This window comes from Halictus rubicundus, chromosome 6 (assembly GCF_050948215.1).
Source record: "Halictus rubicundus isolate RS-2024b chromosome 6, iyHalRubi1_principal, whole genome shotgun sequence".
In the NCBI taxonomy this organism is placed as follows: Eukaryota; Metazoa; Arthropoda; class Insecta; order Hymenoptera; family Halictidae; genus Halictus; species Halictus rubicundus.
In genome coordinates this window covers 10,433,759-10,448,761 of record NC_135154.1, presented here as the reverse complement: position 1 = coordinate 10,448,761, position 15,003 = coordinate 10,433,759, and the positions used below count along the sequence as shown (strand labels likewise).

The window sequence follows — 15,003 nt, the reverse complement described above, 5'->3', positions numbered from 1 at the left end:
TCTGCAAATAATATTCAAGCCGCCGCCGCGCCGCATCCCGGAAATTTCGCTTTCGTTCGAGCAAGACTCTCCCCCGGTTTCAGCCAATCAATTGCGAGCACGAATTTTCGATGTCTTACGCCGGCGAAATATTGTGGAAAAGTTCTTGTAAGAGTGCTGAAAAAATTTCCTTATTTTATCTTAGAACGTCGGTGAAGTGTTCAGAATTAAGAATTAATTTCTACTATGATCTACTCAGCCGGCTTTTATTGCTACATTCTTTATGTGATAGAAAAATTGTCTACCTCAATTCCGACATACTTGAGTAACACTTTCACTGCCAAACTAGAAACCTCAAAAATTCCATACAATCAATGTACTTAAGTTGTTTAATGAAATAAAAATTGAAAAAAATTTAATGTATGATATTGAGTAGTCCTCCAACTTTCTTGCATTTTACAGATCCTAAACAAATTTGGTACAACGAATATATTAACGTAAAAATTCATTTTAGAACCTGGAGTAATAATTCCGTCACCCACGTATGTGTGACATGGCAGGCAACGCGGTAAAATGGAACAATATTTAATATTCTAATGTTTTTAATGTTTTCTAACCTTTTCCCACAGTTTGCTCGTCCTATTCGTTACTTGTCAAAAGGAATCAAAATTTGTACCTAACACCGTCAGGATTTCAACAGGCTAAAAGTATCGTATTTGATAAACCACTTTCGAAACTCCCACTGGAACGAATCGAGAATTTGTGATCGACCTGTACATTTTAATCTGCAACGAAAATTAGTTTACAGTCGACCGTAACAAAATGAAATCGATGGAACGAATAAAACCGAATGATACGAATACGATACGAACTGCAGACATTTTTTAACGTATTTAGAATTTCGGAGGGTATCGGGCCGGGATAAACGTCTAATCGCCGCGAAATTCAGAAACGCTCGAGGGAAATACGAGGCGAATAAGAGGAAGAAGAGCGGACAGGAGAGACCAGAGGAAGTCAGATACGAAGGTCCGGAGGAATTATAATTTTATGAGTGATTATGTCTGCGAAAATATTCAGTAGCTCCGTTAAGTCGTCGGTGGAGTGGGAGAGGAGAGGGAGGGGGGAAGGGAGGGAACGAGCAGAATTTAGCGAGGTTTCCGGAAATTTATTTTAAATTGGATGTACTTTGCGGGAGGAAGAAACTGTAACGCCGGGGCGGCCCGGTGTTTTACGTCGTTGCAATTTCATAATTTTCCGCGGGGGCCACTGTTCAACTCTGATGGCCTGCGTTCACTTATTCCCACGGAATATTGATGCAATTTAATAACCCGACACGCGGCAATCCGAAATTTTACTAAGGCCATCAATTGCAATTTCTTTACTTTTCCGAGGTAAAGCGGCCTAACTGCATCGTCGATGGGATCTAGGATACAATTCTCGATAGATTAATCTGTTTATGGCACGAAGTATTGAACAAAAATTTCTTGAACAATCTTCTTCAAAGTCTCCGAAAACTTTGAATTCCCAGAATTTAATGTTAATCTGAGGATCTTCCTGCGGAATAAAAATGTGTCAAAGTAGAAATATAAACGTTTCTATAGATTCTCTAGAGCGTTCCGATCCTGTAGCCTCAAAGCGACCAACCGAAAGTGTTCCAATAAATCTGTATAAAATTTTTAGGAGGATTCCATCGTGACGCATCGAAGCAGAAGAATCAGAGTACCGCCGCGCCACCATTAACAATCCAACGAGCATTTCTCCTCATCCAAATTCGCCGATTCCGCCGCAGGATGCAAACTCGCGAGCAGTTCGCAGCGAAGGGGAGAAAGTCCGCCACCTCGGAATACATCAGCGCCGAAAATTTATAAGCCGTGCTTACCGAGTGCTCAAACGCATCGTTCGGCCCGGGGGAGGGCGGGAAAAAAGGAGGAAGCGGGACAAACGGTGGCGAGGAGTGAAACTAAAGAAAAGGAGACACCGAAGTTAGAAACTATAGGAACTTTAAAGTCGACGATTGTCGGCAGACAGTCGCGCCGGGAAGGGGTTGGGTGAATAGTCCCAGAGAAAGAGAAAGGAAACTGGAAGCTTTCCCTCCGCACGTACGCAATCGGGGTGTGGCGAACGAACGAAGACTTGAGGGGGAAGGGCAGGGGGTAAGAAAGGAAGAAAGAGGGGAAAAAAGCAGGGTGAAAAGAAAAGAGACCGGGGACCCGGCGAGGAAGGGGTCGAAGGCGACGGTGGTCGGTCGAGGCGCAAAGGTGGAAGACTGTCGGCGAAAGTAAGCGAAAGGGGAGAGGAAACGAGAGGATGAGAGAGCCCCTAGTATTTCGCCAACTTGGTAAGCCGAGTCGAGATCTGCCGTGTGAGGATTTCTCCTCGAAAACCACTATCTACCTTTCTCCTCCCGCCCTTTCTCCCTCTCTCTCTCTCTCTTCTTCCTTTTCTTTTCTCCCCTCGCTCCACGGGCTTTGTTGTGTGCTGCTTTTTTGCGCGAGACCGAATCTTTCGCGAGAAGATTAAGCTCACCGGATATCGAACCTAACCGACAGCCTCGACGACAACCTGTGTGCACTGTCTACTCTATTGGCGTTCACCTTGGCTGACGTAGACAGTGCTTATGGTCTACCAACGGCAAGATACACCGACCCGCATCTTCGCACTAGCGAATCAATTAAATTGCTGCAGTACCTTTCATCCGGAAAAAAGAAACAACGATCATATATTTCCATGGGAATATGCGTTTATCGAAGCACCGGCGAATTCATAGCCGATGGATGTTAAACGATTGTGTCGGTATTAAAACCGGAAGAATAGCTCGAAGACATGCACGGAATCGATTCGCGCTGGTGTCCTGTTACAGGCGTGCGAGTTCTGAAGGCCGAGGAGGGACAAACAAGTGAAAAATGGAACGATCTCGAACGGCGACGCACGGCAACCCGGCAATATTTCGAATTCAATTCGAAAACGCTTACTCCCGGTAAAAAACGGTTATGCGTCGAAGCAGCCACGCTTCCAGAACGAGATTCAGCGATGTTTACCGCTGGAATCGCGGAAACTCGTATGGAAAACAGATACAAAGTTGTTGTCGCGTCCATTCTGGCCGGAGCGGAAATACCGGGACGGTGTAACGGAAAATGAATTCGCCGGGAAACAAACAATGTGAAAAATGTTAATACCACTCTGTCATGAACGTCGATATCCCCCGGGAACGCGGAACCAATCAGCCTTAAACCGGAAAACGAAATATAAAAGTACCGGCGGAGTCTGTGATAAACAACGCGATTAAATATTCGCGAAAACGACGAGGTCTCTTAGAAAACGGCTGTTCTGTCGTTGCGCGTGGAAGAGCCTGGGGATCATAAAAAATACACCTGCTATCCAATGCAATAACAAGACTAAATCCATCGACACGATATTGGCCGGCACTATCAACCGACAGACAGCCGCAACATATCAAAATCCATCACGTACCGTAACCACCGGGCCGGCCGAAATAAACTTCGCGCGCCCCATGAACCCCCCCCCTCCCTCTCACCCCCCTGACGGTGCACTGGCCCCAAAAATTGTAGACTCGATACACAGTTGGCCCGCAGCCTCGCAGAAATGTGAAAAATGCACGGGGAACGACTCTTCTATCGAACTGTCTTTTTCGTATTGGTTTATGGACGGTTTATGAAAAATTAGAGGGGGTTCGACTAAATTATTACGAAAAGATCTGAACACAGTGAAATTTAATATTAATTGTATAAAGAAGGATACATAGTGCACCAGGGGATGCATCATCCTTTTTTCAATTTTTATACAGTTGTATTGACAAAACCTAGACACACCTAAACGGGAAGATAATGAACTCTCCATGATCCTGAGGGTGCAAAAATTGCAGGCTCGGTGTATATTTTACCTGTGAATAAAATGCAGAAAGATTGTAGCATCACTTGACCTGTTCATATGAAATAGCATTGATCAAAAGATACAACAACCTTATCAATTTTGCAGGCAAAATCTACATAAATTTCAATAGCAAGATAACAAGCTAACCAGAGTGAGACGAGGGTAACTAATTCGATGAACGTAGAAGCATCTGCAATATTATCTTTTCTCCTCAGCTGGAAGAGCTGCAATACGGAAATTATTTATGCAGGTTCGAAACTGAATTATTGCACTTGTATACTCAATGTGTGCCTTGGTTAGAATCTGCAGCACGCAACACGAACACTAACAATCAGTGTCATACATTATAATTTTCCAATTTTTATTTCATTGAATGACTTGCTTCGATTCAATGGGATTTTTCAGGTTCTTAATTTCTTCCCACTATATTTCAAGAAACGATGTACTAATAAGTAATTATCAAATTTTTAACCATGCCGCGTAATAGCACATTAACGTGTCTGCACGTCACATTTTCCCCGGAAAGGCCATCAAATTGTACAACGAAAGGAAAATGAAGGGGGTGGTTTCGATCGCAGGGGAGTGAATCGAGGGGCGGTGACGAGGTCGTCCACAGCGACCGAGCTATGATCAAAGATAATTCCCGATCAAAGATTAAGGATTGCTCCCGTGGGCCACTTGGCCCGTGTAGGAATCAAAGTCCAACGAAATATAAAATGCATGAAGCGAGAGTCCCCGGGGGGCAGCCTGGCACTAGAAACTCCCCCCTCCATCCCTGAGGAAAGAGGACGTGCGCGGAAACCGCGCGCGGACCGTTTCCTCAGCCGGTTTTCACCCTCGTCTCTCGCGCGCGAGGGGCTGCTGCGTTTCGAAACGCGCACGCACGTACGAACAATCGGAATGAGTATTGTACACTAAAAATCGAAACGTCGCTCCCGACCGATCGGATGTGCGTGTCCCCCGCGTTTCGATTACCCTCGGCGGGCAAACTTTACGACGCGGAAAACTAGAATTCTCGGCGAGGCTGCGACGCTTAGCCTGCCGGAACGAAAGAAACATGGAGGCGAAAGAAAAATGGAAATTGTGTGGGTTCCTTAAAGCATCACCTGCTAGAATCTTAAGAGAACAACTGATCTCTATGTATGTATGCTGCGAACAAATTTTTCGGACACGGAGAAACACATATATTGACGACCTTGCCACTGGTAGTCGTTAAAGACATCGAAATTAATGTTCTAACCAAACAACATTCATTCGTTCTTCTTCATAATGCGATCATAAATGCGGAATAAAAATTTCACGAGTGTGCAGTAGAAAATTTATCAGTCGAACTGATCAGAGGGACAGTGAAAAGGATTTGTGCAATTTTATAGAATTTGCTGCTAATAAAGCAGCCGTAGAAAAGTTTTATTGAAAACATGGGCGAATCTTTTTATCTAGAACGCGAATTAATCAGAGTATCACGTCGTGTGCGTCAATTAGATATTTGCCCTGGTCAGCTATTATTCGTCTGGCAATTACTGCAAACGAAAGAAAGATCGTGTTATTCCGCCTTGAATATTTCCCCCCTGCCTCACTTCCGGTACCGTTCATCTTCTAACATGAGGTGGAAACGAGTGGAAACGGAGATACTTCGCGCTAATCGGATGAGAGCGGATGAATATTCACGAACGCATACGCGCATGCAGGGAAAAGTAGAATAATCCGTGCCTGGCCGGTCGCGGCTGAATTTTTAGTATTTCCTTCGCCGAAGAGTAAACGAAATTACAGACACCGTTACATATTTCGCGCCTCTATGGTAATATCATGAATATTAGCGAAACGGTCGACGTGGACGGACTGGCAACGCTCCGCCATCCGAAAAAAGGAACGCGCGTCTTGTCATTCATTCGTTCATTCATTAATTCGTTCATTGCTGCATGGCAGATCTTTGCATAAATTGTCAGATCAAAATCAGCCGAGAGGAAAATCTTCTGACACGTGGAATTGCATCAAATAACTCTACCCTAACAAACCATATCCTAGAATTTATCGTCATACGTTTTCTGAAATTTTCTAGTTCCTACGAGTTCTCAAAAAATTTGTGAAGCGTGAACAAAAAATATAGGTCAGTGAAAGTAGTAATTAGAAAATCGTCATACGCTCCCATCGTTCAATTTGTCGATTTCTTGAATGAAAATTCTGGGCATCGATGGCGAGATCTAGGAGCCAAGTAAAAATTTCTATCTTTCTTCAATAATTTTTATCAATTGAAAAGAGTAGCGTGTTTCTGAACCATCTAGATCGTTTCGCTGTGTTAAATTTCTCCCACCCATTTTTCTCACAAATGCATAAAATCCGCAGCCTAGCCACGACACGAAATAACAGCTAGATGCTTATAATTCAATGTGTTCCCGTCGAGTAGTCACAAGTAGAAAAATCGATAATAGTCGGGCGATTAAAACCGTTCGAAAAACAACATTTGCGGGAAGAAAGTGGCGTAGTACGGGACGCAGTCGGCATGTTGCACCGCAAAAAAGTGCGCACCCCGGGACAAACTAGCCGTTTCGATGCACAATAGCGCAATCATCGCATCCCTCGATCGCAAAGCGCGCCTAATCCTCGATCGGATTCGCCTGAAAGGTCGAAATATTTTTACCGGGAACTGTCCGCGATTATCCACGCGTTAGTCTCCACAGGGGTAGAGGGGTTGGTTTTCGCAAAGAGCGAGTCGAACGCTATGGAAATCGTTGGTATTTTTGCCACGTAGGTTGCAGGCCTCGCGAGCGTATTAGATATTAGATTTAGCGCGCTTACAACTGTCGCTGTACCTAATTAGGGGTGCGCTCCCCTGCCGGAACAGATGGCAGCCCTCAGGCTACGAGATAATTCCATGGAGAGGGAGTAAGAGAGCGAGAGAATGGTTCAAGGGTGGCGTAGCAGGCGAAAACCGTCGGGGAATAGTTGTACGCGGGAAAATATAGGAAGTAACGTCGGATAGAAATGAACAAAGAGGAATCGGCTCTCTCGGCGGGGTAGGGGGCTTCGAGGGAGATAAGCAAACTTGGGAATAGATTCTACGGTGGAGATGTATGCTCGGGATCCAATTCGCGAAGCGACATTCGTTATCAAACTCCTTTAATAATTCATCGAAATTAGATAATGCTGCGGATTGGATAAAGGGAGGGCAGCGCGGGCCGCGTCGACCTATTCGAGGCTGTTAAACGGAGAACGGTAAAGCGGGCCGGTGGCTCGTTTATTGGGTTAAAGGTTTCATTCGTCCTGGAACACCGGTCTCTCGATCTGATATCGAGGACAATGAGTGGCCCTCTCCATATTATATCTGTTCTCGAAACTATCTATATATCCATCCACTCATCCGTCTATCTATCCCGGTCCTGGACGGCGAGATTGCGCGAACACCAATCGAATAACGCGCGCCGTATAAAATCCGCATTCGCCACCCCGAAGACGATAATGCACCCAACCCTCGCATCACTCCCCACCACCCGTCTCTCCCTCCTGCATCGGCGATTTCAAAAACCGGTAATCTGGAACTGTGAACGGCTCGTAAAAACGATCCGATCTCGGAGACGGCCCGGACACCGTGACGACCGAATGCCCGTTCAATGTATGTGCATTATTTTATCAAACTACGCGCGGATTCCCGATCGACTGAATCTTTGAACGATCCAACGCCCGCCACCGCGGCTGTACGAGAATAAATTACTGGCGGCTCGAGAACTACGGCGAAATTCGAACTATGGCCATGCTCCGCTCGCTCGCTACGTTATTTCGCTCGAGGGAACACAGGAGGTTTGTTCGGTCATCTGGGTTTGTTCGAGCACAAACAATTCGCGAACCACTTCGAAAAATTTCATCCACCTTTGTTTTTGCGCTGCGTAATGGCCGAAGTTTTTCAACGAGTCTCGTAATTGTGGGGAAAAAACCTTCTGGGCTGTGTTAGAGAAAAAACAATTATGGTTACATTGATCAATCGAGTTTGACCGGTTTGAAGCAATATTCTTTTTTTTTTTTGGTGGATTCTAGTTTTACTCGTGATGCGAACGAAGTATTTTAATTGTGGTACATCGATGATGTTAACACTAGGTTTCAAAATGGCGGGTTCTAATATTTTTAATTTTAAATTATTAAGGTTCTAAGGGTGCATACATGAGTAATTATTTAGCAAATTTATTTCTTTGGGTATATATTATTTTAAAAATATTTCTACAAATGTAGGTAGCGCGTTCTTGTTAGTTTTATAAAGTAATGAAGAATAGTCAGTTTTAGTACTCCGTAAACCTAGTGTTAAAGGCAAAGCGAGCATGTTACTGGATTAGAAAAGGCGTCTGATATTTTTTAATATTTATTAATTCAATAAGCGACATGTCGTTCTTATGCAAGCACAAAATTCTCAAAATTTGTGAAATTGTATCGATATAGCTGATTGTTTATGACAAGCATGAGAGAGGATCAAGGGGCACCAGCAGCATCATAGAACTAATTCACTATACTATCACGACACAAATAGATACGACACGAGCGGATTCGACTTGGTTCGTCGATCAACCAACAATAAGCTGCCCTCAGGTGGTATTATGCGAATGGCACCAGGTAAAATCATAGGTACAGGTAGACCCGTGGGACCCATGGAAAACAATGTTATTAATTTTAACCCGTTTACAGATTAAATAAACAAATAAAAGACTGGAGTCTCGTGTTCTAATTGAAATTCTCTTCACCACTGTACAGGATAAAAATTTACAATTTTTGTTATAAAATCCGCACGACTCGGTAAATTTATTCAACGCACTGGCTACCGAACCAGCAACGATAAATCATAGTCATTACTACGCTGCGGACTTTTGTGAATTTATAATTTGTACAATTTAAAAAAATAAAATACTACAATATAAAAACCAGCGGAATTATATGTGATTTTGATATGTTTCAAATGCACAGAGGCTACCGGTAACTGAAAATACGGGATGCAAAATTGCATGCGAATACATGGTTTAATTTCAGTTTGCATTAATTGCAAGACATAGGAGCTAAATAGGATTAATTTAGTTTTCTATTTAGTGTTGATATTTTTAAATTTCTTTAAACTCTCTTCAGAAATTACGCCCACTCCTCTTTTTAATAAATGCATAAAATCTGCCGACTAATCATGGCGCTGGAGGTTTCTAGCACAAACAATTCCACATGTCGTCGCGTCGGTGCAGCGTTATCGAACGATACCGAAACAAATGCGCAAAGCTCGACGGGACGCCGAATTAATCAACTTCAACGAACAGGCCGGTAAACAGGAAGGTTTTTTGCAGAGCGATGGTACAAGACGTGGGTGCAAGGTCGAGCAATTAGCGGGGCGCGTGTCGTCGACGGCGTTCATAGTTCTCGCGCCGTAAAAAAAGGCGTTAATCGTCGGAAGTCGAACCCTTCGTCAGAGGCTGAGACAATAAAGTCCGGCTTGCCGGCGAAAGAAAGTGTCCGCTTTAGCGGTTACACCGGTCGTCGCCGGTCGGTGTAAGTGGTACCGGGGCTGCATTAGGGTCAATTCATTTGCATGCACTTTTACGTCGTTCCGGCTTCAAAAAATATTTATCGCCCGAGGTTTCCCCGCGACCGGGCCGCTTATGAATTATGCATGGTTGAACGCGCAGGACGCGGTAGCTCATTCCTGGCCGCAATTTCGCCATTGAAGTGTAATTTCGCGCCGCTGCGCCGCGCCGCGCGCCGGTATTAGGAACCGCCAACGAGCTTTTTGTGACGATGCTTACAAACGACATCGCCACGAGGTGTGTCGTTCGCTATCTTCCTCGAGCGGAGAGAGGCTCAAAGGCTCTCTGCCGGGGCGACACGTCGAAAGGGCACAAAGCCCTCGGGCTGGGAAGGACTGTTTCAGCGTTCGCGAAATGAATTTAACGCGTGAAAATGCCTGGATTGAATTATCACCCGTCTGTAGACTGGGTGGGGCACCTGTGCCAAAGGTGCGACCAGACAGAGAGAGAGAGAGAGAGAGAGAGAGAAAGAGACGCCTTGCTCTTTGAGCGTTTACACAACAGGAAAACGTTTCCCCGTAGGAAACACGGGCCGGCGACGGTGTCCTCAGAATTTCGCGCGGCCGAGATTCTTCGGGAAAGTTTCCGGCCGGGACGCGTGTGTACCGCATGAAATTTTAAGGGTTGCTGGGAAAGAAAGCGAATTTCAACGAGCCCCGCTCCGCGGAAAGCCGGCGCAAACTAGTTTTCGTCGCCTCGGCCCTCCCCCGCAGCCTGAATAATTCCACACGTGGCCGGAGCGCGTTCCACGTGTCATTAGGCGTCGTTAAAATATTTAAGCCCCGGTTTGACCCCTCTTTTTGTTCCCCTTCGCTCTCTCCCTTCCTCTTCCCTCCATCTTTATTTCTCTGTCTCTCCGCGGAGTCGTCGTGTTTAACGTTTCATCGCATATTTACGACTCGCACTATTCGGCCGCGAGAGGAATACCAACGTCAGAACGTGACTGCATACTTTTATGGCGTCATCCGTCATCACGCGCCTCCCTCCGGCATACGTGATACCGATACGGAAACTTCCGGATGAATGATTTACGCGGCACTTCGCCTGGGAAATTTTCACGACGAGCTTATTTCCGAGTGGATCAACGTTGATTTCGTAAAATCTACCCTTCGATCGTCCATCCGCCGCGATATTAGCGACAACCGGTGCACGATGCTCCTTCCGAGCAAAAAAGTCACCGGGAACAAGCCTCCCGTCGACAGTGAGATTTATCCTTATCGACAGCGAATGACAGTAACGACGTGGAACTTATACAGAGCGTTGACGGTTCACTCGAACGGACAACAACTCGCGCAGGAACTTCAGCGCTTCCCGTTTCACCGGGGTAAAGTGAAAGCCGAGATTACGCTGCGATACGCGTTTAACTCGCGAGTTCTACGAGTTTATTCGCCGCTCGTGGCGAAGTTTGCGATAGAGGTCGCTCATTTGTCAAACTTGTTGACTTTTTGCACAAACACAGTCACAGTATTTTACACATCTACTTAATTCCCTACGATACAATAGTTTATTTCCACGTGTTTAAAATTGACAGTCATCTTTGGCATTTCGTCTCTCAAAAATATAAACAAAATTCTCACTAATAAGACGACTCGGTGGATGAATGTGAACTGACGAAAGCAAGCCTGACAGTGACAATAAGCGTCGAAAACGAACCGCGACGCGATCGTCACGGCTACGAAGACACCCCTGTGACAACCTTGCGCGAAAGCGTGACTAACGCCCGCCATGATCGACACAGTGATCAAAGTCGACGTTCGTAACGTTAAACTGGGATCGCTCGTCACACGCGTTGCATCCGAACAAGCTGCTCCGTCGAATATTTCGCTTTGATACTCGTCGACCCCGAGCTTGACGTTCCGCGAAATCGTCTACAAAAATCTAAAGCGTATTCCCACGTTGCTCGGCCAGTATAATACTCATTTTCTACTCTACTTTATTGACCCTTCGACTGCGTACTAAATGAGAAGTGTTCTCTGCGGGTCTGTGGGCAATCTACGTACACTTATCGGATAGTATTCTTTAAAATATTCTTTTATACACAATGATGGTGTAGTTAACACCTTGCACTCGAATGGCAACTTTGAGGCATTCAAAACTGCACTATAACATCGAGTCAAACTGGTGATCAAGGTTCTAAACAGAGTCCAATAAGTATGCCATTAGTTTCCTATGAATCGAAATAAAATTCCAGTTTGTTAATGTACAGCCATTGGAGAACATATAGGCCTAATATAGATATAAATTTTCTTCTAATAGGAAACAATGATCTACAAAGAAGTCCTAATCACTGTGGCCGTAAAATCAATCATAGCGGTCTAATTTGCGTGTGTCGAATGAATCGCTAAAAGTCCAACTGTTGTACGAGAAAACCTGCTGAATTTCGTGTGCACGAAGTAGAAGAGATAAAAATTCGAAGGGTATCAAAAGTCTCTGGACTAAAAGTTGAGAAGCCGGCCGGCAATCGTTTAGTATTCATTCAACAACAGTGCAGTAGCGAACAGTAGCCAAGAAACCGCGGAGATAAGAAGCTGATGATCGATTTTCTCGGGGCGTTCAGAGGAGGATGATCGAGGGATCTTACCGGTGGTGAACATGGCGTACGTCGGCCGTCCGTCCTGAAGCAGGAGGCACGCGAAAACGAAGAATGCGGCCATCCTGGGCAAAAAGCTGAAACCCATCCGTCTACTCCTCTTAACGGGCACTGGTAGCGGCGACTCGAAGCCGGTAGCACACCCACGATCCCCGTACGATCGGCATCCGCAAAGAACCGGGGAGAAGCCGATCGCACCGGGAGAGTCTCTGGCCGTTTTGTCGAGCGTCGTCGTCGTCTGATCGCTCGGTAGCCGATCGTTCCATCCGCGGGGCGATCTCCTCGATCCACAGGAACGTTTCACCACGCGCGCACGTCCGATCGACCGATCGTTGGGTCCTTCGGGTTGCTGCGTAAACCGGAAGAAGCGTTCGCCAGAGGAGTCTTCCGGGCGACCCTCCATCGGGCTTGCGGGTCCGAGAGTTCGCGTTCCTGTCGCCGGCGGCTCGATTAGGTCAGGATCTTGTAGAAGATGATCTCTCTCCAGCGCATCCTAGACCGATCGTCGAGGTCTTGATGCGGAAACAATTGGACGATCGCGACCCGTCACAGATCTCCTCTTTGTCGATCGATATCGATCGATGTCGCTCGGTTGTCGATCGTTTGTCAGCGCGGCAGGTTGAAACGAACGCGAGGGAACGCGCGAGATCGTTCCGCGCGATCCGGAGGATGTTGCACTGCGACGTAGAACAGAGATCGTTTCGATCCGCTCGCGAGATCGAGAGACGCGTGACGGAGCCACGAACGACGACCACGGTTCCCACGACTGCGCGCTCGGGACGCCCGGCGTCGACTGGCGTCCTCTCCTCGTAGAGGGGACCGGCAGAGGCAGACGTGCACACGCCGACGTCCCGGCGTCACGGCGCATATCTCCGCCACCCCGGTACGAAATCTCTCACCCTTTGGTGAACCAGGCCAATCGGCGCTTAGGAGTCACCGCCCATCGCATCGCGGGGGCGTCAACCACCCCCGACTTAAGATTTTCGACTTTTCTTAGTCGGACCCGTTCCAATGCACGTATCGAGTCTCCGGTGGCTCTCTCTGTTTCACCCCTCCCCCCCTTTGTGTAACCAACCCCCCTTTCTCTCTCTCTCTCTCTCACTTTCTCTCTCTCTATATATATCTCTCTCCCTCGTTTCTCTGTCTGGGTTCGGTCTGTCTTTCGGCGTACACGTGTCTTCTTTCTTTCTGGCGCGCTGCGCGGCTCAGCATGCGAGTAACGTGCCGCTAACAGAAGGGAACCGCGAAGAACGCGGTTAATTCCAACCTTTGCGGGAAATGTCCCTTGATACCGTTCCGACTTCCGGCTCGAGGATCCTATTTACCGCGCGGAGAACGCGAGACCGCCCGGCCGACAGAATGTAAATGTCCCAGGGCTGTTTTGATAGCCGACGGAAATGCCGATCTTGCGAACAAGACTCGTACAGCGGTCGCCTCCGCGTCTATCCTGATAAACACCATGGAAAATTGTCGCGATTCCGACTGCATCCACCGCGAAATGAGCAATATACATGCGTGCTGATGATATTCTCGAACGTCTCCAACGGGGGCTGGAGCGATTTAGAATAAAACTTGCCTCTTGCAAGACGGTGCAAATTTTGTTTAGCTGCGTTAACACGTTCCGTGCCACGTGTACCACCGATCGTACACGCGGACGTATTTATTTAATGCGCTGAAAACATACATTTTATGGCAATTTTAATTCTGTAAAATATATTTCCACCAAAAGAATGAGGCATTATGAAAAATGCAGTATAGAACAAAGCGCATAAGTTGGTTTAATTGTTATATATACAATTAATAATTACATGTAACGGTTGACTTTGTTAAAGCAAGAGATGCATAAAAACGGCTTTTTCGGGGAAACGCTGCAAAACGTCGTTACTCTTAGAGTTTTTTGTCTTGCTACTTCAGTAACGAATTTTTTTACATTTCGTTTATAGCATGAAGTGCAACGTTTTCTAACTGCCGCCGCTGTGCCCTCTTGTTTTTAAATTTCATGTCGTGTTCTAGAGTTTATCGCAATGTCAGGAGATAAGTTGTACGAGTCGGTTGTACGTGTACAATAAATGGTACGCGATGTGATAACTACTCTAAGCAAGCTAATTACTTATCGACTGATGATGTGATGAAATATTGTGCAATAACATATCAATCTTTAGTCAAAACATCAAATGGCCTGAACGACAAGTCAAGCAAAAACAGTTTGCACGGAACGTGATAATGCGTGAGACCCCGCTAGCTATGCGAATCGAGTGATTTTATCTTCTCGCTGTGTTACAAGCAGACAATTTAAAACAGATTAAAATATTTTAAAAATTGTTAGACGTAGATTGGCTCCTGTATTTTGAAATTGACGCAGAAAATTTTAATTTTGTATAAAGATCCGTAGTCCGGAGATAAATTTCGTATCGGGTTCGTCCGCGCACCTAACTAACAAATTGCAACCGTATGCCTGGGCCATAACCCTTCGCCGGCTCTGGCTTGTAACAGAAATGTTTATGAAATGTATTTTTTATAAAATAACGTACCAGAATGCACATTTGCGGGAAGATCCTCGGTCCAGAAATAATTGATGTGACGCTTGCGCGGAACTCGGCGCAATATGTAAAAAGAGCAGGAAGAACCCAGGCAGCAGTCGTCCAGACAGCTGTTTACAGTTGATGTAGAATCATGTGGTATGTGACTGCGGTGCCATTAGAATAATAGTGCTCATCCTTTATCAAAAAGCAAGTCGCAGATGTACAGTACGCTCATTTCGTATGACATTTCATTTTCGTGAAAAATCTTCGGTGACGTTTCCTCGCGCGAAATAGAGCATGGAACTACCGCGAACTTCTGCCGCCGAGCCGAATACTTTCAAACTGTGATTCGACGTCGTTCAAATATTTTTGCGGGGGTGGGGCGGGGGAGGGGGTTGTAAAATTTTCTGGGGAAAATCCTCGCCGTTCGTTTTTCTCCGTTCGGTGAACAGCGCAGCGGCGGTGGTAGAGGCGCGAT

General features: G+C 46.0%; 1 protein-coding gene across 2 annotated transcripts in view; it reads right to left on the bottom strand.

Moving 5' to 3' along the window:
• LOC143355226 (lachesin) overlaps positions 1–12,776 on the bottom strand; it is a 269,389-nt gene extending 256,613 nt beyond the window's left edge. For both annotated transcript variants that reach the window (XM_076789863.1, XM_076789864.1), the window contains exon 1: positions 11,995–12,776. In XM_076789863.1, the coding sequence (XP_076645978.1) occupies positions 11,995–12,406 (412 nt within the window). In that variant the 5' untranslated portion in view covers positions 12,407–12,776. The remainder of the gene's footprint in view (positions 1–11,994) is intronic.
• Positions 12,777–15,003: the final 2,227 nt, after the last annotated feature.